Source organism: Penicillium hordei (assembly GCF_028827395.1).
Source record: "Penicillium hordei strain IBT 12815 chromosome Unknown utg000004l_segment0_segment0, whole genome shotgun sequence".
NCBI lineage: Eukaryota > Fungi > Ascomycota > Eurotiomycetes > Eurotiales > Aspergillaceae > Penicillium > Penicillium hordei.
The window spans coordinates 2,176,787-2,202,499 of NW_026623145.1; the positions used below are offsets into that span (position 1 = coordinate 2,176,787).

General features: G+C 46.4%; 3 protein-coding genes across 3 annotated transcripts; 1 reads left to right on the plus strand and 2 right to left on the minus strand.

Moving 5' to 3' along the window:
- Positions 1-63: 63 nt before the first annotated feature.
- On the minus strand, positions 64-1,539 carry N7537_008043 (Zn(II)2Cys6 transcription factor domain-containing protein; the record flags this gene model as incomplete). The annotated part of the gene is made up of 1 exon (XM_056899098.1): positions 64-1,539. One exon carries the CDS (start codon positions 1,537-1,539, stop codon positions 64-66), a length of 1,476 nt encoding a protein of 491 aa, XP_056751174.1.
- Positions 1,540-10,909: 9,370 nt separating this feature from the next.
- N7537_008044 (cytochrome P450) lies at positions 10,910-12,433 on the minus strand (the record flags this gene model as incomplete). The annotated part of the gene is made up of 2 exons (XM_056899099.1): positions 10,910-11,107; positions 11,174-12,433. The coding sequence occupies 2 exons, from the start codon at positions 12,431-12,433 to the stop codon at positions 10,910-10,912; spliced, it is 1,458 nt and encodes a 485-aa protein (XP_056751175.1).
- Positions 12,434-13,087: 654 nt separating this feature from the next.
- nrps14 (PKS-NRPS hybrid synthetase psoA) lies at positions 13,088-25,167 on the plus strand (the record flags this gene model as incomplete). The annotated part of the gene is made up of 4 exons (XM_056899100.1): positions 13,088-19,353; positions 19,432-19,786; positions 19,852-22,939; positions 23,009-25,167. The coding sequence occupies 4 exons, from the start codon at positions 13,088-13,090 to the stop codon at positions 25,165-25,167; spliced, it is 11,868 nt and encodes a 3,955-aa protein (XP_056751176.1).
- Between the last annotated feature and the right edge of the window lie 546 nt (positions 25,168-25,713).

Sequence of the window (25,713 nt, forward strand, 5' to 3'; positions counted from 1 at the left end):
TATCATAAGGTGAAAAAAGAGGGAGGGGTCGGCTCCCTATGTCAAACCAAGTAGGTCTCTACATCAAACCGCCGATTTATCATATTTTCTCCCCAATCTCGCACGGATAGCACGGATGACTCGCCGGATCTCATCCTCCTTGCCTTGGAGTTGAAGGCCTAAGCGATCGGAGCCCGCGTCCGGCCGGTGCGTGTCGCTTCCCTGCCAACCGGGATCAAGACGTGGTGGCGCATGATGATGGTGAGGATGCGATGGCCATTGCGCGATGGAGGGAACCAGCGCCGCGAGGGTGGTCAAAAGATCCTCGATTACCTCCAAAAATAACACGGTGGAAAGGGAGGTGTTGGAAGCGAGGTCTAACGACCCTACTACGATGGCCGGAAGTCGCACGACCGGCGGGATCCTTGGGGCCCGGTAATGCGCGCTAGATCCTGCGGCGGCGGCGGCGGCCGCCTCCAGGGCGTGCGATAACATGCTGAAGATCTCCAGGATGCGGAAGTACGAGGAGAGAACGATGAGTAAAGAGCCTAGGTCCAGCCCCGGGCTGTCCAGATCCAGCTCCTCCTCCGGACGGGCCCTGCGTTTCGGGGTTGATGCTTGTTGACAGTTTGACTCGTCGTGGTGGTGGTGGAGGAGCCCGCGGATAATGCGTATCAACTGAGTTGAGAGTTGGATGGCTTCATCGGCGAAGGCAGGCGAGCTTGCACAGCTATGGCTCGTCGTCGTGAACATTGGGTTGTTCCGGTTGGTGGTCACGTTAGAAGAGACGGCGAGCCAGTTCCGGTACAGCCGGGCGTTGTTGTCGAAGAGCTCCTTCAGCCACTGCGGGTTGGGGAAGGATGGTGGGCCTGTTGTCGGTGGCTGTTGGTCTGGTTGATGAGTCGGGGGGTAGGACGGAGGTGGTACACTCGGTAGATTCATCTCGAACTCAGCCGGAGGTAGATCCATGGTGGTCGCTCGACCATTGGGGGAATGAGGTAACCCCCTGGCTGCTGATGACCAGAATCCGGGTGGCTCTCCGATTAGGGTTGTGGTGCCCAATTGTGTCCCACCCAGCCAGGAGCCGGAGTTGGTCAACAACGGCGTCATCAAACCAAAGCCCCCATCGGATACTAGGACGGATGCAAGATCTATCGGCATAGTGGCCGGGTCGAGAGATTCGGAGATCAGTCTGTTGATAGGGCCGCCTGGACGGGAATGAAGCTCCGCTATTGCCTCGGAAGGAGTGGGATTGTCGCTGCAGAGTATGTCTTCGTCTTCATCATCTTCGTCTTCTTGTGCTTGTTCTTCCCTCGCGTTTCTTGCCATGGTTGTATGTTGTTGTTGTTGCTGGTGGGGTTGTTCTTTGCGAGTCGGAGCACGACGGTTCCGGAGGGAGATGCTCCATGTGCACGGCTTGTCAGCTTTCTCGCACCGCACACACTTTTCACCAATTGCCTCACGCTGGCATCCCAGTTTCTGCGCATGACACCGATCGCAGGCCTTGCGCAGACGAAGATCCGAGGAGGTTCCCGAGCCCCCGCGCTCGCGCCGCGGCATTCTGGATATACTTTCTTGGAGGGAGAGAAGGCCACAGAAAGCATGTACAAGACTCAATTGACGTGTGATAAAAAAGGTAGCCCACACCCCTAGTATGTTCTCTCGTGGGCGACACATACCCCGACCGGCGTCCGTGCCCGTGCAGTTGCTAGTATTCTGTCAACACAGTACACAGTATTTTACCACTAGACCACAACAAAAAGCAAGGTTTCTGTTTATAGCCTTGGGAGGCTTGTATTACTCTGTCACACCCCCTCAGCTTTCTGCCTTATAGCTGAAAGCTGACATGTATCAACGAGAAAATGCTGCTTCAGTTTTTTGCAGCGCCTATCCATAATAGTCTCGATCTCTGCCGTGTGCCCCATCCCCTGCTCTCAAACTGGATTAGCTATGACAGGGTACCATTTCCCCTGAATATGCGCTTTTTTTCTCAGAATTACAGAGGAATACCGGGGTTATTCCGAGGACACTGAGACCTCTGAAATGCACCTTTGTACAGCACTTGAAATCCGAGGAGATGCTTGTGTAGCCCCTGGTCAGCACTAAGGCGGGGATAAATTCCTATCACCGAGAGGAAAGACAAAAACCATATGAGCAAGAGAGTCTAGTAATGGCACGAAGTGCAAGCCAACAGACCCGAACGATTTTTGATTGGACTAAATTATGATGCGAATCTGACGTGTGGGGAACAATGCTTGACCCTGGTGCTTATCTACATTGATGGCGCTTACGGGGGCGGGGCACAACATTCTCATTAGATTATATTATAGGCAGTATGTTAGATCCACTCTCACTAGTTATACAAAAACTTGACAGAAAGCTGATGTACGAACAATGTATGGTATAGATGACCAATGTTGAAGACTAACTAAAATGACACAACCCGCTTTTTCAACAATCTGTGCGGACCATGATGACTAACTATAATATGCACTTTTGTATGGTATGCCTAGTACCTAATGTTATATGATGTTTCCGGTATAATACCTGGTTTCTACTATGTATTCGGACTTAGTATTCGATATACCCCTAGTTCTTAAAGCCTATATTTCCTGGCTTTAAGAGCTATCTATTCCCTTAATTCTAAGCCTTCTAACGGCCTCAATTTCTTTATTACTATACTATCTTTAAAATAGCCTCGGTTCCTTAGATTAGATAACTAATCTCTCTTATTCTAGTTAGCTCTCTAAAGAGATACTACATTATAAGCACTTTAGCAGTTATAATATTATAGCCTAAGAGTAGGTTATAATAACGTATTTCACAAGCGAGCCGCCCACATAAGCGAGCCGTCCACCCTAACCAACCTACTAATTTCAATCATATATATATCAACCAAAACTCTATTAAATTGAATATACTAAAATAAATATATCTAGCTAGGTATCTATTAAATCTCTGCTTAGTTAATCTACACCTACTATATCTTAGTATAGCCCGCGTACGTAGTTCTAAACCCGGTTCTTTATATATACCGGTACCGGTATAGGGTGCTTTATCTACTTTTACTAGCTTAGGAATTAATTAAGAAGCTTCTTATACTAAGAGGCCTTCTTCTATAGGTATCTACCTCTAGGATCTAGTACGCTTTTACTTCTACTTCTCGTTAGCGGCGTATAATTCCTTATCTTTGTTAGCGAGTAAGATAGATAGTATCTTATATTATAAGATAGAAGCTTTTTATAAGCTAGTTTAATATATAATCTAACGGGCTAGGTAGGCTCCGAGATCTTATATAAAGTAGAGCTTTAATTGATAAAGCTTACCGATATAGTTCTTTCTCTATAATATTACAGACCTATCCGTCACCAATCAGTGGTGACCCACTAGGCACACTAATGGGCCATCGAGAGCCAATAGATCGAGGATCACGTAACGACCTACGAAGTAGCCGGTTCTAGCCTCTCCTTCGCCGTATCAAATAATATTCTATTATACGACGAAACGGTTAATCTATACTACGTGACCGTGACTCTAGGACCTACTCCTAGGGAGTATATTAGGGGAGTTACTAGTGACTCTAGTAGTGGCTCTAAAGGGAGATATCTAGGGAGTAGGAAACGAAGGATATATAAGGATACTCCCTTATATACTTAGTTTAGTTCTTTATCTTTAATTATATATTATTACTTATATTTACCTTTTAGATTACTATAACTCTTTACTTAATTATAACTTAATAATACTTACGAGTAGACTAATACCCTAGTATAGATATACTTGGCGCTTTACCTAGTATTAGTTCCTTAATCGCTTAAAAGGACTTAGGCTATAGTAAGGCTCTATATAGTATTAGCTTAGTTAAGAACCGATTATTAACATTAGACTATTCGAGGAGTATTAAGATAAGTATACCCTAAACCTATCTAACCTAACTATAATTAGTTAGCTAGTATATAATATATTAAAGACCGTCTTAAATTAAGTTTTAAGTTACTAATAATATATCTTATATTAGTACCGGAAAGAAGCTAGTAGTTAAGTACGACGATCTTAACTCTAATAATAAACGAGATAACTAAATCGAAATACTAAAGGGATAAATAATAATCTTATTAGCTAAGTTATAGGAGTAGGAAAAGTATAACGTCTAGGCCGAGGACTACTTAGCGTAGATATATACTTAGGTTATTACTTCTATCCTAGCTAGTACTATCTAGAGACCGATATTACCTAAAGCTAAGTATTTTAAAGGAAACCGAACTAAGCTTCGAGGGTTCTTTATTTAGGTAGATATATATATCGATATAAATAAAGTTAAACTTCTATCTAAAGCTAGTAGGGTAATTTTTATATTAACCTATCTATATAAATAAATATAGAATTAGCTTAAATTATATATCTAGGATTACTATAAAAAGGTATTTAAAGACTAGTCTATAATAACTACTAAAATCTTTAATAATTATAGTAGTTTCTAATAATACTTAGAAAGAACTTTTAGAGATATCGACGCTACTTAAATAGCCGAACGAAAGCTATAAAAAATTAGATAAATAACTAGTATATTAATATACTTATTTAAGTTTTAATAAATTATATCCTATTTAGACTTATTTAATTAAGCGTATATTCTATATTATAAAATAGGACTTAAATCTAATATAAAGAATAAATTAGTATAAATCGATAAGCTAAAAACTCTAGACTAACTTATCGCGATTATAATTAAGATTAATAATTATATTAATAAATAATAATATAAGCGATAAGAAATAGACTAGTAGAAGAAAAGTAAGATTTATAGATTTAATCGCTTTAATAATAAATACTAATAGTAGGTACTTTAAGACTCTAATCTATATAGCCTAAAGCTAATAAAGTTAGATACTACTTAAGATAAGTAAAACGAGCGTTATTAGAAGAATCTTTATTTTATTTATAGAAAACTAGGATATTATATAAAAGAATATAAATAAAAAAAACTATATAAAAAATAATAATATATATAAGTAATATATAAAATATTATAAATAACTTAAAAGGGAAAGGCTACTATTAGTATAAGTACTAATACTAAAAAAATAAGCGTTAGTTAGGAATATTAGAAGGAAATATACCCTAATAAATAATAAGATAATTTAAAAGGGTAGATTAGGACCTTTATCGATAGCCTTTAATAGAAAAGGCGAATTATTATAGACCTAAAAGATAAACTCTTAGAAGATCTTATAGCTAGGTATAAAAGCCTAGATCTAAAAGAAATATTAGCGGATAATCTATATATTAAAAGGTTAGCTAATAAGTGTTACGCACTAATGTTACGGACCTGCCCGTCACCAATCAGTGGTGACCCACCAGGCACACCAATGGGCCATCGAGAGCCAACCAGGATACCTATCAGCAGATCACGTACAAGCTCACTGAGCAAGAGCATGATCCGCCCTGAGCGGATCCACCCCGCAGAGGATTTCCGATACATAGGTTGCTCTACGTACTAGACAACCACTACTCAGCATCACGTGATTATGCAGGTAGTAGAAGGGTAGTAAGTAGATCAGTAGAATCCGCCAAGGCGATTCTACTATTCTACTATCTACCATTCTACACAGGAAGAACTCAGGGATATATAAGGACACTCATTCATATATCTAGTTTAGTTCTTCGTCTTCAATCATACATTGTTACTTGTGTTTACCTTTTGGATTACTGTGACTCTTTACTTGATTATAACTTGACAACACTCACGAGCAGACCAATACTCCGGTATAGATCTACTCGGCGCTCTACCTGGCATCAGTTCCTTGATCGCTCAAAAGGACTTAGGCTACTATAAGGCCCTGCGCGGCATTAGCTCAGTTGAGACCCGATCATTGACGTTGGACCATTCGAGGAGTATTAAGGCAAGTATACCCTGAACCCATCTAACCTAACTGTGACCAGTTAGCTAGTGCGTAACAACTAACTAACTAGTCATAGTTAGGTTAGATAGGTTTAGGGTATACTTGCTAGACTTCGGCAGAACCCATTTTAGGTCGGAGTCTCCGACCTAAAACCCAACCCATTAGGTTATAGGTTCCGCCCTCTATAACCCAACCTAACCCAAAACCTAATAGGTTAAACCTAATAACCCAATAATAACCTATTTGAACCTATTTTTATATAAAATATAGGTCTTAGCGTTTATAACGATACTAAGTCATTCAAATAAATAACTGTTTTTTACAACTATTCTAGTTTATTTATCGAATATTACTATATTATCATAATATTAAGTTAGAAAATTTATATAATTACTCTAAATTTAAAGCTAATAGGCTTTATATTATATTAATTACCGATAAAAATTGATATTAATTATAGTATAGTAGTATTCTATTAATTTAAGTATTTATTAACTATAGACTATTAAAAATATATATTTATAGTAGAGGTAAGTATATATATATTATAGGATAAATATAAATAGAAATATCTTATTATTATTTTATTTTATATATAATTAATATTATATTAAAGCTATATTTCTCTTTTCTTATATTTAACTTCTTATACGTACTCTAAATTATATTTTCTAACCGCGGTCGGAAAATCACTTCTAGGAGGGTAGGTATATATATTATTATTTCTAACCGCGGTTAGAAAAGCTCTTCTTAGGGGGGTTATATTTACTATAACTTATAACCGCGGTTAGAAAAGCTCTTCTAAGAGGGTAGGTATATATATTATTATTTCTAACCGCGGTTAGAAAAGCTCTTCTAGGAGGGTAAATAAAATATTTTTAAAGGATCTTCTAGGGAGTAGGTTATAAATAGGTCCTTTTAGGTTTTAATAAGTTATAAATAGGTTCTCTTAGGTTTCGATAGGTTATAAATAGATTCTTATAGGTTTCGATAGGTTATAAATAGGTTCTCTCGGGTTTCGATAGGTCCTATTAGGTCCTATTAGGTTCTCTTAGGTTAGACCTATTTAAATTAAGCTTATATAGCTAATTATATAATATTATAGCTTATATCTTTTAATCTATCTACTTTATTATAGGACTAAGGTATTTACTATTTATATACCCTTCTCTTATAAGTATATACTCTCTCTATCTCTCCCTCTTACCTCTATAGTATTCCCCTTTTCGGTTATAATATCCTAAAGCTAGTATTCTAACTTTTTACCTACTCTTTATAATACGGATATAGATAATCTTAGCTATCTTATACCCTCTTCTTAAGTTCTAACCCTATCTAGTAGCTAGCTTATAATTAAGCCTTTTAATACTATTAATACTAGCTTCTTTCGGCCCTCCCTTCTACCGATTCTATACTCTCTTACTCGCGTTAGCCCCGATCGGAGAAAGGTATATATACTTTATAATAATATAGTATATAAAGAATAGGTTAAGTAGTAGCTATAAACTAACTATAGGTAGAAAAGTAAGATTTCCTAGGATTTAAATCGTAATTTAAATATATAGAGTAACTTCGACTAAGTTACCTATACTAAAGATAAAGCGCTAAAGGTAATATATAAGCGCTACTTAAAGATCCTAGAGTATCCCTATTCTCTATTATCTAGCGGAAAGGGCTATTATAGTATATTAATAATATTAAAGTATTTAAAGATAGTAGGCTATTATAAAGCTTAATAGGGAGGAAAAGGAGAAATTACCTAGTTCCTTTAAAAAGTAGTATCTCCTTACCTCTTTATTTAGTTATCCGATTTCCCTAATACTCCTAGATATATAGGATTATAGCTTACTAGAGGCTCCTTTTTTATAATTAGTATAGAAAGAGTATCTTCTCTAATTTCTTACCTTTAATCGACTTCTATTCTATTTTATCGAATATCTAATACTTTATAAGCTATTCCGATTAGCCCGCTTTATACTATCTCTCCCTCCGATACCCTTTACTACTATAATACGTCGTCGTTTATATAATATTATTATAGAACGATAGAAATCTATCCTCTAAATACTACCTAACGATATAAAAATCTTAATTATATTAGATTATTAGACTTCTCTATATAACTAGGCGTTTATAGCTATTACTAGCTATTTTATTAATAGTAACTAGGTATACTAAGAGGTTCTACTTAGATTTAAACTACTTTATAGCTCCTATACCGGTTTAAATCTAAGTAGTATACTCCTTAAAACTCTAGTTAAGTATAAGATCTAGGATCGGGTATTTAGAGTTATAACTAATAATATAACTAATAATAAGATAATAGTTAAGGCTATTTAATAGGCGCTTTCTAGCGATATAATAGTAATCCGAATACCCTATCTTATCTATATTATCTAGCTTTATTTAAACTAGCTCCTTAATCGTTTAAAGACTATCCCTTTAAATAAGAATATAAAAATAAAGTAGACTAACTAGAAGTTATCTATAGTAAAGGCAAATACTTAGTACTAAATATAGAGGATCTTATATACCTTAAATAAGGTCCGTTATCTTACTATATATATCTATATAAGTCTATAACGCTAGGCGGCCTTTCTCCGACTTTAAGAAAAGGGATCCTAGCTTATTCTAATCTAGGATATAAGGACTCGGTAGAATTCTACCTTCTTAATACTTCGTTATATAAAGAGACTATATAGTTTCTTCTAGCCCTTTTATAAGAAATATAACTATAAAGAGATATTACTTAATAATTAAGAATAGTATTAAATTAACTATTTTCTATAAATTACTCGGCTATTCTTTAACTATATAATAGAGCTCTCGAAGATAAAGGAGATTACTATATATCTTATCTTTAAGATTTATAATACCCTTTTTAATCACTTTTTTAAAGTAGAGGCGCTACTTAAATATAAGCGTATTCTATAGAAATTAGATATACTTAAAGTACTTATAGCTAGTCGCTTAAAACTTAATAAGTACTACTCTTAAACCGATAATCTTAAAGGATATATCTATATAATTAAGATAATACTAGTACTTAATAGTAGATTTTAGTTCTTTCTATCTAATAATTAAAAGCCTTACTAGCGTAATATCTACTAGAAATCGTTCTAGGAATTATTAATTCTATATTAAAAGCGTCTTATAATAAATTAAGGATCGACTAATACTCTAATAATAGTATTATCTAGTTCTAGGCTAAATAAGATACTAAAGAGTAATAAGATATCTATAAAGCTAGTTAGTAATAAGATAACTTAATATCTTAATAGTAGTATATTTATAATCTATTTCTTCCCTATATAGGATAATACTAATATATTTATACTACTAGATCTAATTAATATTAAACCTCTTTAATTTTAGTAGGAGAACTAATCTCGTTTCCTTATAATCGCGTTACTTACTTACGATATTCTCTCTATTCTAGTAACTAGTACTAATATCGAACGGCTCTTTAATATTACTTAGGATATTTATTACTACCGCTATAGTTATCTAAAGTCTAAAATAATCGAGGAGCTTATATTATTTCTATATATAATAAGATTTAATATTAAGGATACCGAGGTAAAGTAGCTTAAGTAGTTCTTTATACTAGCTAAGATTAAGTTAGCGAAGGAGTAGAACGATAAATATATAGAGGATACTAAGCTTAACCTAATTAGTAATAATAAAGAGGAAGAAGGAGTAGATAATAGACTATAAGAGATATCTCCTTATTTAATAGATATAGATATAGAGGTAATAGAGCTAGAGTTACTAGAGACTATAACTTAGAGACGGGCCTTAGGGAGGAAGCGTAAGAGTAGGGTAGATAAGGATTTCGAGTAATATTAGAGAAATATATCCTAATTTAATTATTTAATTTATTCTTAATTTATTCTAGAAGAGCGCTATAAGTAAAATACTCAATATTATAAGTAAAAAATATATTAATTATATAGTTATATACTAGAAGTCTATTTGTCTAGTTTATACTATATTAGGGCCCTAATAGGTTACCTAATAGGTTTTGGGTTATAAGCTATAACCCAAAACCTATCGTTAGGTCGAAGTAATAGACCCAAAACCCATTTTAGGTTGGGTTAGGTTGGGTTGGGTCCGGGTTAGAGTGGGTTGTGCCGAAGTCTAATACTTGCCTTAATACTCCTCGAATAGTCTAACGTTAATAATCCGGTCTTAACTAAGCTAATACTACGCTAGGCCTTACTATAGCCTAAGTCCTTTTGAGCGATTAAGGAACTAATACTAGGTAGAGCGCCGAGTAGATCTATACCGGGGTATTAGTCGACTCGTAAGTATTATTAAGTTATAATCAAGTAAAGAGTTATAGTAATCTAAAAGGTAAATATAAGTAATAATATATAATTAAAGACGAAGAACTAAACTAGATATATAAATAAGTATCTTTATATATCCCTAAGTTCTTCCTATATAGAATAGTAGATAGTAGAATAGTAGAATCGCCTTAGCGGATTCTACCGATCTACTTACTACCTTTCTACTACCTATATAATTATATGATACTAACTAACCGTCTTCTACGTATAGCGGTTGTCTGGTACGTAGAGTAACCTATATAACGGTAATCTTCTGCGGGGTGGATCCGCTTAGGGCGGATTATGCTCTTGCTTAGTGAGCGCGCACGTGATCTGCTGATAGGTCTGCTGGTTGGCTCTTGATGGCCCATTGGTGTGCCTGGTGGGTCACCACTGATTGGTGACGGATAGGTCCGTAACAGATAGTTAGTGCTTGTGCTTGCTTATAATGCTTGGCAAATTTATTGGTTGCTTTTGTATGATGTGTTTAACTACGAGACTGACACTAATGCTTCTATCTGCTAATTTCGGTGCACGATCATATTTCTAATCCGGAAGGTAGTGAATGACAAGAGTTAAGAGTAACTGGTTTCATTGGCTTGCAGGATGCATGGAAATATTTTTGAGGGGCGTAGGATATACATTCCATCCCCGAACAGGTTACAGCTGCGAGTCCTAGCTTTACGTGGACGACAATCAGGCCCCCTTCAATCTAACCTTCACTCCGTTACTAGACGAGAGTGTGAGAGTAAGCTGTTCGGTCCACGGAGCAGAATCTCGGGCCTCGATCGTCTGGAATGTTTGCGCAAACCGGACCAGGACGTACATCGCCTCTGTCAACGCATATTGTTGCCCGAGACAGATCCGGGGGCCCCCATTGAACGGGAGAAACTCCTGGAAAAATGGGTTTACAGTTAGCTTGGGGTTGTCAAACACCGTGATGGGGAAAGGCTTTCTTACCCAGGAGAACCTTTGCGTAGCCCATCGTTCAGGGCGGTATTCCTCAGCGTCTGGGCCGAATAGGTCTGTCCGACGATGCATGGCATAGACAGTGTAGATCATGGTGCAACCCTTGGGGACAAACACGGGGCCATCACCCTTGGGGCCACCGCCCCGCGGAAGGATCGTGTCGCAGACAGCCATCTTGGTATTGTTGGGGACGGGGGGATACAGCCGAAGCGTCTCATTGATGCAGTACCGCGTGTACTGGAGATTGCGGAGTTGCTCGTAGTTGGGGGCTGCACCCTGCAATTGAGCAGCTACCTCACTGCGGAGCTTCTGCCACACGTCGGGGTGACGAGCGAGCACGTAAAAAAGACTCCCCAGCAGGCTCGCCGTGGTATCTCGTCCGGCGATGAGGATGTTCAGCAATTCATCTCGGATCCGGTCCCGGTCGTCTGTGGCTTGAGCCAGCTCCTTGAGGAAATAGCTACGGTCCGAGGAGTTTTTGTCGCTCGAATTAGCTTTCCCTTGGCGATAGGCGATGGCATCCGAAACGAAGCCTTCCACATATCCTCGGCAGATCTCATACGCAGCCAGTGCCTCCCGGTTGGGCCGGCGAAGGGCGCGCCACGGACCCAGCCGGAACTGGAGGGCAATGTCGTCCAGCGCGAGGGCGAAGGCCTGGCCGAATTGCTGATCTTTGGCGGTCCCTCGGCTGAGGGTATGGAGGGAGTGGCCGAAGAGGAAGTCCGTAGCCGAGTCCAAGGTGAACCGGAGAAAGAGGTCTTGGAGCTCGATGACGGTGCGGCCGTCGGACGGGATCAGTTTCAGCAGCTGCGCCAGGTGCGTTTCGATCATCCGCAGGTCGGCTACTTGCTCCTTGACGAAGTTTGGGCGGAGCAAGGCCCGCGAGTGCGACCAGTCTTGGCCGTCACTCACGAAGATCCCGCGTCCCAGAAGCGGGCCCATGATAGGGACGCGGTTGCCGAGGGAGTAGTCTTTAAACCGGGTCGACAGGATCGTCTTGATGTTTTCGGGGTCGGAAGTGAGTATCCCTCGACGATTGAAGACACGCACGCCGTAGGTTGTACCCAAGGTTTGATAACGGTTCTTCAGAGTCTCCAGATACTTGTGGCGACGGAAGGTAGTAACATTCTGATAGACAAAATCGAGGCCAAAAATCCGGTCTTTGTGCGGATACATTCGTAGAGGCTGACAGCCTTGATTCAAGGGATCAGGGCGTTGGCGCTTCGAGAAGAATGAACGATAAAGAGCCATGCTGACAACTAGAGCGATAAAACACGCTATGGCGACAGACGCCACAGAATATTGTTGCATACTGTCTTTATACTTATCCCACCAGAACAGGAGGTGATGGACCACAAATGACTGAGGGGGCGGAGCTGGAGTTGGAGCTGGACCGGAAACAAGAGACAATGACCTCCAATCTAGGGCTGAGAGCCTGCTCACAATGTCTTCGATCTTCATTCTAGGGATGCAGTCGGTTACAAATGTCTTCTTGATTGACAGACACAATCTTCATCCAACCACTTTTGGGCGACGGTCGGAATAGTTCGGGCTTTTGTTCCTCAAACTTGAAGGTGCACAAACAAGCGTCAGCCGGCGTTCGGGGCAGCCAATCTACACCGAATTCCTCCAGACTCAAAATCGGCGATATCTCTTACTCAGAGTGAGAACGCGGTCAGAACCTATAGATTCCGATCAATTCGATACCATGCTTACCTAGACGATCTTGCAGGATTCGGTGATGGGCACAGTTCCACGCCGAGCGGCTCGGCCAATGCTTAGGTTGCTTCACCCCCAATTCAGATATCTACCTTAATTGACAGACGTAGGGCTCGTGGTGCATGCGTACAGCAGATCAATTTCTCTCCAACAAAGTCTTTCACTCATTGTATCTTCTCTAATGCCATGGCCTACATTCCGCCTTCCTCCGAGCCCATCGCAATCATCGGCAGTGCCTGTCGCTTTCCGGGCCATTCCACTTCTCCGTCAAAGCTATGGGAACTGTTGAGCAACCCATACGATCTTACTGAGAAAGTACCAGAGGGACGATTCAATGTAAATGGATTTCACCATCCGGACGGCGAGCATCATGGTACCACCAATGCTCCCAATGGCTACTGGCTAGAGGAAGACCCGCGACGATTCGACAGCACATTTTTTAACATCACACCCAAGGAGGCGGAGGCTATTGATCCACAAGGAAAGGTGCTTTTAGAAACCGTCTACGAAGGTCTGGAGTCGGCCGGCCTTACCTTGGAAGGCTGTTCAGGATCGTCGATTGGTGTTTATGTGGGAACAATGACGGCCGACTACGACATTCTCACGGGCAAAGACGAACTTACCTTCAGCCAATATTGCGCTACAGGCACCTCCCGGGCCATCATCTCTAACCGCGTCTCCTACTTCTTCCACTGGAACGGTCCATCCATGACGATCGACACCGCGTGCTCCTCCAGCCTAGTCGCCATGCATCAGGCGGTTCTGGGCCTACGTAGCGGGGAGAGTACCATGGCGTGCGTCGCCGGAGCGAACCTGATGCTCAGTCCGGAACCATTCATCTGCGAGTCGAGCTTGCATATGCTGTCTCCGGACGGGAAGTCGAAGATGTGGGATCAGTCCGCCGATGGGTATGCCCGGGGAGAAGGAGTCGGGGTGGTGTTCCTCAAGACGCTCTCACGGGCCCTCGCGGACCGGGATCATATCGAATGTATTATCCGCGAGACAGGGGTCAACTCTGACGGGCGGACCAAAGGCATCACTATGCCCAGCTCCGTTGCTCAGGCCGCTCTGATTCAGGACACTTACCGAAGGTCTGGGCTCGACGTGCTGAACCCTGACCATCGCTGCCAGTACTTCGAGGCGCATGGTACAGGAACACAAGCGGGCGACCCGACGGAAGCCGAAGCAATATACAAGGCCTTCTTTGGTGATGAACCGCAGGAAGAGGGTTCAATTCTGGTAGGGTCAATCAAGACAATCATCGGACATACGGAAGGGGCAGCGGGCGTGGCAGGAGTCTTGAAGGCGGCTCTTGCCCTAAAACACTCCCAAGTCCCGCCAAATCAGCATCTCAAGTCCATGAATCCACGCGTTGTTCCCTTTGCATGTCGATTACATGTCCCCAACACCCTCACGCCGTGGCCGAGTGTTCGACCTGGTCATCCGCTGCGTGCCAGTGTGAACTCGTTTGGCTTCGGCGGCACGAATAGCCACGCCATCCTAGAGAGCTACGTCCCAGCCATTCACGGTGGCCTTCCAGCAGTCAGCCTTGCCAAACCGATCGAGCATATTCCGAGATTCCCATTTGTGTTGTCGGCCAATTCAGCCCAAACGCTCAAGAAAAAGGTCAAACAATACATCGAGTTACTGCATTCCAAACCTCAGATCGATCTCCATGACTTGGCCTGGACAATGGCGACGCGTCGGTCAGAACTACCGTATCGCGTGGCCTTCTCCCCAGTCGCCGGGCGAGAAAAGTTGCTTCAGGAGATGCGAGAGCGACTGCAGGCGGCCGAGGGAAGCTCAGCACTTGGGATACGATCCAAGACAGTTAATCATGATCGCGGTCGCATTTTGGGGATCTTCACCGGACAGGGCGCCCAGTGGCCCCAAATGGGTCAGCAACTAATCCAGAGGTCATCGCACTTCAGAAGAGTGATTGAGAGTCTCGATGCCGTCCTCCGGTCATGTCCGGATCCGCCCGCGTGGTCTATCGAACAAGAACTCCTTGCTCCGCCCACATCATCGCGTCTGGGCGAGGCAGCCCTGTCTCAGCCATTGTGTACAGCCATTCAGATTGCTTTGGTTGACCTACTCCATGAGGCAGGGGTAGAGCTAGCGGCTGCAGTGGGCCACTCCTCGGGGGAGATTGGTGCTGCCTACGCTTCAGGTATCCTGACGGCTCAGGACGCTATCCTCGTCGCATATTATCGAGGCTTCCATGCCGGCTTGGCACAAGGACCAGGAGGATGCCGCGGGGGGATGATGGCGGTTGGGATGGGGGTGAACGAGGCTCTCGAATTCTGTGAACAGCGTGCTTTCCTTCATCACCTTCACATTGCAGCCAGTAACTCACCGGCAAGTGTCACCATCAGCGGAGACCTGGAGCAATTGAAGCAGGCGAAGACACTGCTCGATGAACGAGGCACTTTTGCTAGACTCCTGAAGGTCGACACTGCATACCATTCTCATCACATGGATCAGTGTGCCGCTCCATACCTACAGTCTCTACAGACATCTAAAATCACACCCATGACCCCCAAGCGTTCATGTGTCTGGGTGTCCAGCGTGTATGGACCATCAGGAGCTCCTACGCTAAGAGAGCTGTCATGTCGCTATTGGAAAGACAACATGGTGCAACCGGTATTTTTCACCGAAGCTGTTACCCGCGCGTTGAGAGAAGAAGGCCCCTTTGACATGGTGCTGGAAATCGGACCTCATCCTGCGCTTCAGGGTCCTGCTGTACAGACGATGCAGGAGGTCAATGGATCGGCTCTGCCTTATGCAAGCTTATTGCACCGCGGTCGGGATGACCTGACCTCCGTCATATCGACACTGGGTCTTGTTTGGAGTCTGCTGGGTAGCTCTTCAATCAATTTCAACTCTCTATCCATGGCACTGGGCAAGGAAATGTCGGATTGCCCGGTAGTCAAGGATCTTCCCCCTTATCCTTGGGATCATACCCACATGTATCACCGACAGCCCCGGATGGCCAAACAATACCTCAACCGGCCTGCTCGCCCTCATGAGCTACTAGGGGTGCGAACCAGCGACGACACGGAATCGGAATGGCGCTGGAGAAACTTATTGAAACCTGGCACTCTACCGTGGCTCAAAGATCATCGCTTCCAGGACCAGATCATTGTTCCTGCAGCAGCATACTGTGTCATGGCATTTGAAGCTGCCCGAGCGTTGACCACGAAACCGGTCAAGTTGGTGGAAATCCAGAATCTATCGATCAAACGAGGTATCACCATGAGCGACGACTCCCAGGGAATCGAGACAATTTTCATGCTAAGAAAGGAGCCTACCCTTCCTGGTGAAAGCGTAATCTCGGCTTCATTTATCCTCGACTTTGTCCCAGGCGATGCTGACGCTCAGGGCACGAATGCTGTCAAGGGAACTGTTCACCTGCATCTGGGCGAGCCCTCGGCGGAGACTTTGCCACAGAGAAATCAATTCCCCTCTTCTGATTTGAATCGGGTTGATCTAGATGAGTTTTACAATTCCATCCAGGATATTGGACTGGGATACACGGGACCGTTCCGCGCGATGACTTCCCTCCAGCGACGTCTAGATTTCGCGACAGGAACGCTGCCAAAGCCACACCCTGCTGAGACTTCGAACCTTCCCGTAGCTCCCTCCCTTCTTGATGCATGCTTCCAGGCTGCATTTGCTGCCTATGCCGCACCGGGCGATGGGTCGCTTTGGACATCTTTTCTCCCTCATGAAATCCAGAGTATACGCTTCAATCCACTACTGTGCCCCGTGATGCCTGGTCCAGCCGCAACGATCAATGTGGACGCGGTGATTACCCAGCTCTCCTCGGCATCCTCCGAGTCTCCCGCCAATTTCTCTGGCGATATATGCGTCTTCAATTCCAACGGTGACATGGAGATTCAGGTGGAGGGTCTCACCGTCGTCGCATTATCATCTACCGGCACAGGGAATGACTGTGAGCTCTTCATCGAAACGGTCTACAAGCCAGACCCGTACACCGGTATCGTCGAGTCTAGATCCGAAAGCATCAACGAGGACTATGTAGCCCTGCAGCGCGAGTGCATGCGCATAGCCAACTATTTCTTGCAGCCCGATCGTGTAGTGGGCAAGCTTCAGCAAACACCCGATTCTATGAAAAACGGATTACCAGACTCACCGTTCCGCGCCTATTTGGAGCTTCTCATCTCGTGCGGCCGGAGAGCGCCATCTCGCCTGCCAACGTCAATCACAGAGATTCTCATGGACTTCAACGAGCAGAGCGCGCTACAGAGTCACATAAGAGCCTCTGTGTCACAGATTAGTCATAGGTTTCCTCAACTTCGGGTGCTAGAAATTACCTTGGGTGAACCGCAGAAATTTATTACGGATGCTGTCGTGTCTGGTCTGGCGGCGTCTTTCCAACTCTACACTCATTTGTTCGAGAGCACAGAAACAGCCACATCAGGCTCACTTTCTGGACAGACGAGCAATCAGGACTCCAGATTCCGATTCCTTGCTATCGACAAGACCGCCCCATTAAGCGAGCAGTTCACCGAAGAAACCTTTGACCTGGTCATCTTATCTGACGGTAAACGTAAGAATACCGCGCTCACAGGTCAATTGGATGCTGTTCATCAGCTCATGTCACCCGGCGGATATGTATTTTGCGTCCACACAACGGGGATTTCGCTCCATGATCGACTTCAGAACCCTCAAAAGCATCATCAATCCTTGTCCCTGCAAACATTACTGCGTGGAACACCGCGAGCACAGGGTGACTTTGATCTCATCTCGTCATGGACCAGTCCTTTGAGCACTATTTCACTCTCAATCAGACAGTCCATGAGCGCAGATGTTCGGAATCTCCTTTCACCGTTGACCGCATCCGACGTATCCTATATGTCCGATACAGTTCTGTTAGTCGGTGGAGGGACACTCGAGACAGCGCAGTTGAGTAATCATCTTGCAGCCATTCTCCGAGATAAGTCCTTAAATGTGGTACCCGCACAACGCCTGGAAGATGTGGTCTCTACTTCTATGGCAGCTGTGAAGGCAGTTATCGTTTTGTCTGATCTGGACAAACCGGTTCTGTCTTCCGTCAGTTCATCCGAGGTCTCGTCTCTTAAAAAGATCTTGGTACCAAATATGTCTGTTCTTTGGCTCACGTCAGGTTTTCGCGAAGACCAGGCTTACCATTACGGTACCATAGGGCTTTTCCGCTCTGTCCGGACTGAAACGCCACAGCTGAAGCTTCAGATCTTGGACGTTGCGGACATACCTGGGACCGAGACCGTCATTGCAGAGTGCTTCCTTCGCCTTATCACATATGTCGATTCTGAGTCCACTCCGTTATGGACTTCGGAGCCAGAGATCGTTTGGGACGGACAGCATTTGCTAATCCCCCGCATGCTTCCTATCGAGGATCTCAATCGCAGATATAACTCCACTCGTCGGGTGGTTCACAACTACCTAGATGCATCGCTGCAATCTGTCCAGGTCTCCGCTCGCTGGAATGGAGACACATACACCCACCATGCGGTGGAGACGACTCCGTCCAAAGCATCAGCCTCTGCCAATGCGCATTCCATTGATCTTCGAGTATTGTATTCCAGCGCCTGGGCAATTGAAATTAGGGAAGGCTTCCATGCCTTCGTCAGCGTTGGGATCGACAGCGATTCGAGACACTTCCTTGCACTATCGCCCACCAACTCCTCGCTTATCACCGTATCAGAGGCCCTTGTCCAAGCGCTCCCTGCAACTGGTCTGGATATATCTGCTTTGCTGCACCAGGTTGTGGCAATATTTCTTGCTCAAAGCTTACTTCGGCAGGCCAGCCCAGGAGCTCTGCTGGTTCACGAAGCCGACTCCTTCTTTGCTGATACCTTACAGCGACTCAATGATGGTGAGCGAGTCCTGTGTTTCTCTACCACTGATCCAGAGTTGGAAGACAATCGCTTCATCCGGCTCCATCCGCTCTCGACCAAGGATGTCATCAGAGCAGCTGTATCCTCATCCAGAATTGATAGCGTCGCAGATTTCAGTTTGGGGCTCATACCGTCCGCGCTAGCTGGTTTGAATTCATCAACATGCTCATTAATCAAGCCATTTGATTTGTTAGTCAAGACTCAGGGAAGTATTTTGGACAATGAGAAAAGTCTGGGCGCTGCCCAAGACGTCCTTCTCGTCGTCAGATGGGCAGTCGAGACTGCACTGGAAGAGCTCAGTTCCTCACCAAACCAGCAGATGATAATTCCTGTATCGAACGTCCTAGATAAAGGGCTACAACCTCTGGGCACTGTTCTTGATTGGAATGAGAACGTCCGTATGCCCCTGCGTGTTGAAAGAATTGATCCGGCGTCTCAGATGCGTGGTGATAGAACCTATGTGATGATTGGCCTGACCGGAGAGCTGGGTCAGAGTCTGTGCCAGTTTATGGTCTTGCACGGAGCTCGTCACTTAGTTGTTGCGAGTCGGTAGGTCATCCCCTATTCTTTTGCATTCACCTATCTTGTATCCCGCATTTGCTGTATTGCTGACAATCCCTTGTCTAGAAACCCGGCTAAGTCACCTGCCTGGAAGGCTAATCTCGAGAAGCAAGGAGCCACGATCCAGGTTCTGAGCGTGGATGTCACTAATGCTGACGCCGTACGACAGCTGCGCGTGGACCTGGAATATCGCATGCCGCAGGTTGGAGGCATTGTGAACGGCGCAATGGTTCTATCCGACGGTCTCTTCGCCGACATGCCAGTCGAATCTCTCCAGAAAGTCCTGGCACCCAAGGTGATCGGATCTCAAAACTTACACGATGTGTTCTCCGGGGTGGATCTCGACTTCTTCATCATGTTCTCATCCTTGACCGGAGTGCCAGGAAATCAGGGCCAATCCAACTACACGGCTGCCAACATGGTAAGGCTTTCAATATTTTTGCTATAGTTTTAGGATCAGGATAATGACTCATAGGTGTGAAATAGTTTATGGCCGGTCTAGCGGCCCAGCGACGGAAGGCTGGACAAGCTGCTGCCGTTCTGGACATTGGCATGGTTTCTGGAATTGGATACATCAACCGCACGGATGGAGCCAAGATCTACGCCAACCTAAAGCGTCAGGGTTACATGCCGATCTCTGAACGAGACATTCACTGCATGTTCATTGAGGCCATCCATTGCGGACGACCCACGTCTAAGGCTGGTGTCCAACTGACGACCGGCCTCCAACGGTTTGGCATCGAAGGAGAAGAGCCATTGTACTGGCACACGGACCCTCGCTTCTCGCATCACCGACTGCTCCGGAATGGGACGCACAAGCGTACGGCCTCTTCCTCGGTGGAGAGTCTCAAGAGCCGGATCTCGGATGTGCAGTCCCAGGCAGCTATTGCCTCGATTCTGAAGGACAGTTTTGCGTCCCACGTTGAAACGATGCTCCACCTTGGCCAAGGCAGTTTGGACAAGGAGACTGCCATTATCAACCTTGGCGTTGATTCATTGATGGCTGTCGAGATTCGGTCGTGGTTCTTGGCCGAGGTGGAGAAGGATATGCCTATCTTGAAAGTGCTTGGGGGCTCGTCTGTGGCTACTCTGGCGGAAGAGGTGGCCAAAGAGATCTTTGAGGATCGCAGCACGTCCGTTCCGGTGGACCTGGACAAGGAATCCCTTGATATGCAGTCTGTGCATGGCAGCTCGACAGATCCCTCGAGCAACAGTGACAGCAAATCCGGATTTGACAGTTTTTCATCGGACGACTCATCGGACATAGCCAACGACGACTCGGACCCAACAGCATATTGTGACCAGATTGAGCCCATGTCTCTGAGTCAGGCTCGGATGTGGTTTCCGTATCTTATGCTTCAAGACAAAACAGCCTACAATTGTACTACATCGTACCGTTTGGTAGGCCAGTTGGATATTTCTCGCTTTGAGCGCGCTCTCCGTTCACTTCTGCAGTCCCATCAAGCCTTCCGCACACTCTTTTACACTGACCACGAAACCGGTGAGGCAATGCAGGCCATTGTACCTACATCCTCGACCTTCTCCCTCCGAAAGGTAGGGCCTGCAAATGACTCGAGCGACGTGAGGGTAGAACACGACGGGGTGGCGCAGCATGTATACGAGCTGGAACGTGGCGATAGCTTCATTGCGACGCTCATCACTCATCAGCCAGACTATCATACTGTCATCTTTGGGTACCACCACATTATTCTGGACGGCGTCAGCTGGCAGATTTTCCTTCAAGAATTGGACAAGTTCTACGGTGATCCCCAGCGACAGCCATCGTTGGGTGTAGACTTCCTGGATTTCTCCACGCGGCAGCATCACGATCTTACTTCCATCCCCTCCCTGTCTAAGAGACAGTTCTGGAAGACGACCTTCTCCTCCGGGACCTTACCCGAACCTCTGCCTCTGTTCCCATTTGCTAAAGTGCCTACGCGCATGCCGCTGACGCAGTATCGGGTGACTGAGTATTTCGTGGAACTGGATCGTTCGCTGGCGGCCAAGATCAGATCAGCCAGCACTGAGAATCAGACGACCGCTTTCCACTTTTACCTATCAGTCTTCAGCATCATGATGTATCGGATATTGGGCGTAACTGACATGTGCATCGGTATGACGGATGCCAATCGCAATGATCAGGCTTTCCTGGAGACGATCGGGCTGCTTTTGGACATGCTCCCCTTGCAGTTCCGCCTCGACAAAATTGCATCAGACAAAACTGCATTCGCGGATCATCTTCGGGCGACTCGTGATCTGGTCTATTCTGCTCTTGGCAATTCCGGGGTGCCTTTGGAGACGATCCTGCAAGATATCGGCGCGGAGAGTTCTGCCACTGAGCTGCCTCTATTTCAGGCAGTGGTCAATTACCGAATGGGAGCTATTAAGCACAAGAAGATCGGTGATTTGGGTCTGGAGTATCTCTCCTACGAGGATGCACGCCACCCGTTCGATTTTATTCTGACCATCGACGAAGATGAGGGTCGTGCGGGTCTCACCCTGTCCATGCAAGACTATCTCTACGACAAGGCTGGTGCGAACATCTTCCTCGATTCGTATATCCATCTCCTGGAGTTCTTTGCCGTGACACCAGCTTCTAATGTTGCGAAGCTGCCCGTCTTTGCTCCTGCTCTCGAGCACACTGCCATTGAGCTGGGAACTGGTCCTCGCCTCCCAAATAGCTGGGAGGAGCCAACACTCGTCCATCGCATTGACCATATGGCCGCTAAGTACCCATCGGATGAGGCCCTTCGGGATGATAGCGGCTCTTTGAGCTATAAGGCCATGTCCGACCGCGCCAACGCCATTGCAACCCAGCTGCTCGCTGTCGGGGCACAGGTGGGCACGCGTGTAGCCGTCTTCGGGGTGCCTTCTACCGATAATGTCTGCTCTCTGCTTGCCATCTTGCGTATCGGCGCGATTTATGTCCCCTGCGATGTGCGAAGCTCGGACGAGCGTCTTCGCACAATTCTTACGGAATCTGAAGCCACAGTTGTGATCGTGGACCGAGAAACCATTACACGGTTCGGAAAATTCCGCCCAGAAACCGTGCAACAAACCGTCCAGCTCTCAACGGTTGTAACCCCATCAGCGCAGTCCTCTCCGGTGTATAATGAGGCGACCAGCCAGGGCCTGGCCTTTATCATGTTCACCAGCGGCTCAACGGGAACCCCCAAGGGAATCAAACTCACGCATTCGAACTTCCTCACGCACGTGCAGTCTGCCTCTGCCTATATGAAGCTTGGACGGGAGGTGGTGCTGCAGCAAAGTGCGGCGAGCTACGACGCTTCCCTGGCCCAAATATTCTACGCCCTGGTCAACGGTGGCCGGTTGGTGGTGGCCGACAATCTCCGTGACACGGCAGGCCTTGCATCCATCCTCCAGAAAGAGGCCGTGACCTTCACGCTGATGGCGCCGTCCGAGTACTTGCTGCTCATGGAGTATACTGGGGATATTCTGGCGCGGTGTTCCAATTGGTCGGTGGCTATGTGTGGTGGTGAGGCTTTCCCACCGCGGTTAAAGCAGGATTTCAGGCAGCTCGGACACGCACAGTTGCGGGTCTATAATGCTTACGGTATGTTTTATTCTGATACCCTTTTAAGGGGAGAGAGGGAGTTTTGCTAACAGGATAAACCTCTGACAGGACCCACGGAAATTGCGGTAGCGTCGAACATCGGCGAGGTGCCGATTCCCGGGAAAGAAGACGGTGATTCAAATTATGGTGAAAGCCATGTTCCGATCGGGCCTGCTCTCCCGGAATATAATGTCTACCTGGTCAATGAGAAGATCGATCCAGTTCCCCTGGGCTGTCCGGGTCAGATCGCCGTCTCCGGTCCCGCCGTGAGCGCGGGCTATCTCAATAATGACCGGTTTACGAATGACAAATTCCGGATGGTCGGTGAAAGATTCCACCCAGAAAAGAGCACGAGAGTATATCTGACCGGGGATCTGGCGCGGATGCTATCTGATGGCTCGATGGTGTACCTCGGGCGCATTGAGTCTGACACGCAGATCAAGCTTCGCGGTATTCGAATCGAACTTGGGGATATCGCCAACACAATTATGAAGACGTCGCAGGGGGTCATTGCGAACGCCGCTGTCGGGGTCCGCAACCCTGGTCCGGACCAGTTCCTGGTTGCGTATGTAGTTCTGGCTGCAGAGAAGGGGAAGAGGCCCGCCAACGTGCGGCATTATCTGGCACAGTTGCTTGCTGATCTCCCGTTGTCACAGTCTATGAAACCAGCGGTTGCTGTGGATGTGGGCAGTAGTCTACCCATGACTTCCAGTGGGAAGCTGGACCTGAAAGCCCTCACTGCTCGTCCGCTTCTCGCTTCTGGGGATGGGGATGAGGATGATACCACCGAAACCGGTGCTGGTGTGGACTCAGTTCTCTCCGACATTCAAGGCAAGCTTCGCGGTATCTGGAGTCGTGCCCTGGGTCATAGCAGCATTCCTATTACTCCAGGGTCCAATTTCTTTGCCGTGGGTGGTAGTTCGCTGTCATTGTTGAAGATGCAAGCGCTTATTCAACGGGAATTTGATCTGCGGATTACCCTGCCTGAACTATTCCGCGCGAGCACATTTGGTGCCATCGCCGAGCGAATTCTGAGACGTTTGTCCGCCGGCTTCATGGTCGAAGGACTTCAGGCTACTGTGCCCTCCTCCCCTGTCGACATTATTGACTGGAGTAAAGAGACTGCTCTCTCTCAGACCCTTCGATCCTTGGCTTCTTCCCAGGCGGACAGCCGAACCCCTCCCATCCGTCGCCGTCCCCTGACTGTGATCCTTACCGGAGCGACGGGCTTCCTCGGACGCGCTATTGCCCGTGCGCTCCAAGCCCGTGACGATGTGCTTCACATCCACTGCATCGCCGTGCGCAACCCGCTGTCCAGTGCCGCCCTGGAGCTCGAACGCACCTGCGACAAGGTAATCTTGCATGCAGGCGACCTCGCCGTCCCCTTCCTCGGCATGTTGGAGGAGGAAGCCCGGCTGGTGTTCGAGGAAGCCGACGTGATCGTCCACAATGGGGCCGACGTCTCTTTCCTGAAGCCCTACCAGACCCTCCGCGGACCCAACCTCCGCGCCACGCAGACCCTCGTCGAGATGACCGCCCACCGCCAGGTGCCCTTCCACTTCGTGTCCACGGCCGGCGTCGCCACCCTATTGGGGGGTACCCCGATCGTCGACGAGATCTCCCTCGCCAACCAACCCCCGCCCACCAGCAGCACTGGGGAGGAGGTCCTGATCGACGGCTATGTCGCCTCCAAATGGGCCAGCGAGACCTACCTCGAGAACGTCCACGCCCAGCTCCAGATCCCCGTCCGCATCTACCGCCCCTCCAGCATCACCGGCCCCGACGCCCCCGCCCTCGACGTCATGCACAACGTCCTCAACCTCTCACGCCGAATGCGCGCGCTCCCAGACCTCAGCGCCTGGACGGGCCACTTCGACTTTATTCGCGTGGAGACTGTGGCCGAGGAGATTGCTGTCGGTGTTACCGCTACCGCGACTATGACTACTACACCTCGCGCAGCAGCATCAGCATCATCATCGCGTCTTGAATTCATCCATCTATCCGGGGAGAAACTCATCCCAGTCTCAGAGGCCCGCGTGCACCTAGAAAAGGAGACTGGCTATGCCTTCCGCACTGTAGAGATAGCCGAGTGGTGCCGCGAAGCCACGGGTCATGGGCTTCCCGCCCTGGTGGCGGGGTATTTGGAGAGCTTGCAGGGTCAGTCGCTCTCGTTCCCGCGGTTGCAGTCGTGGATTGCGGAGCAGGGGGGCCGAGGGGTGGTTGTTTAGGGGTTTAGGGAAGGAAGGTAGAGGTGGTTACTTGGTTTTGAGTCTGGTCAGGATGGGTGTCTGTTATACTCCTCTGATGCCGCTCATGACGGATTTGCTCGAAGGATAGCTGCCATGTCGTAATGAGCGCATGCCGAATATTAGGGTCTTGCCGGAGGTCTTTGGCGTCCTCATGCTGAAAAAAATGTGTCGGGTTCGACTCGATCTCACGGAACAACTGAAGGTACCGGGAGACCGTATGAATTGATGTCTTGAAGCAACTTGAACGCGATGTTATACAAAATTGTAGAACTTCCATCTCACTTTGGTTTTCCAACTTTCAAGGCTTATTCGGGACAAATTGAAGACGCAAAATATATCACCTTAAAATTATTTTTTTCGGAGTCTTCTCCGTGACTCTGTTCCATGGACTCGTGGGAGACGAAGTGCCCCTCTTCTTTTTGACGCTTTTCCACTCCATCAACACAACACCAAGAGCAACAATACAAGAAATAATGAGGCCCACACGGAATGTCTGCCGCAGTGCCTAATTGCTCGTATTTGTAC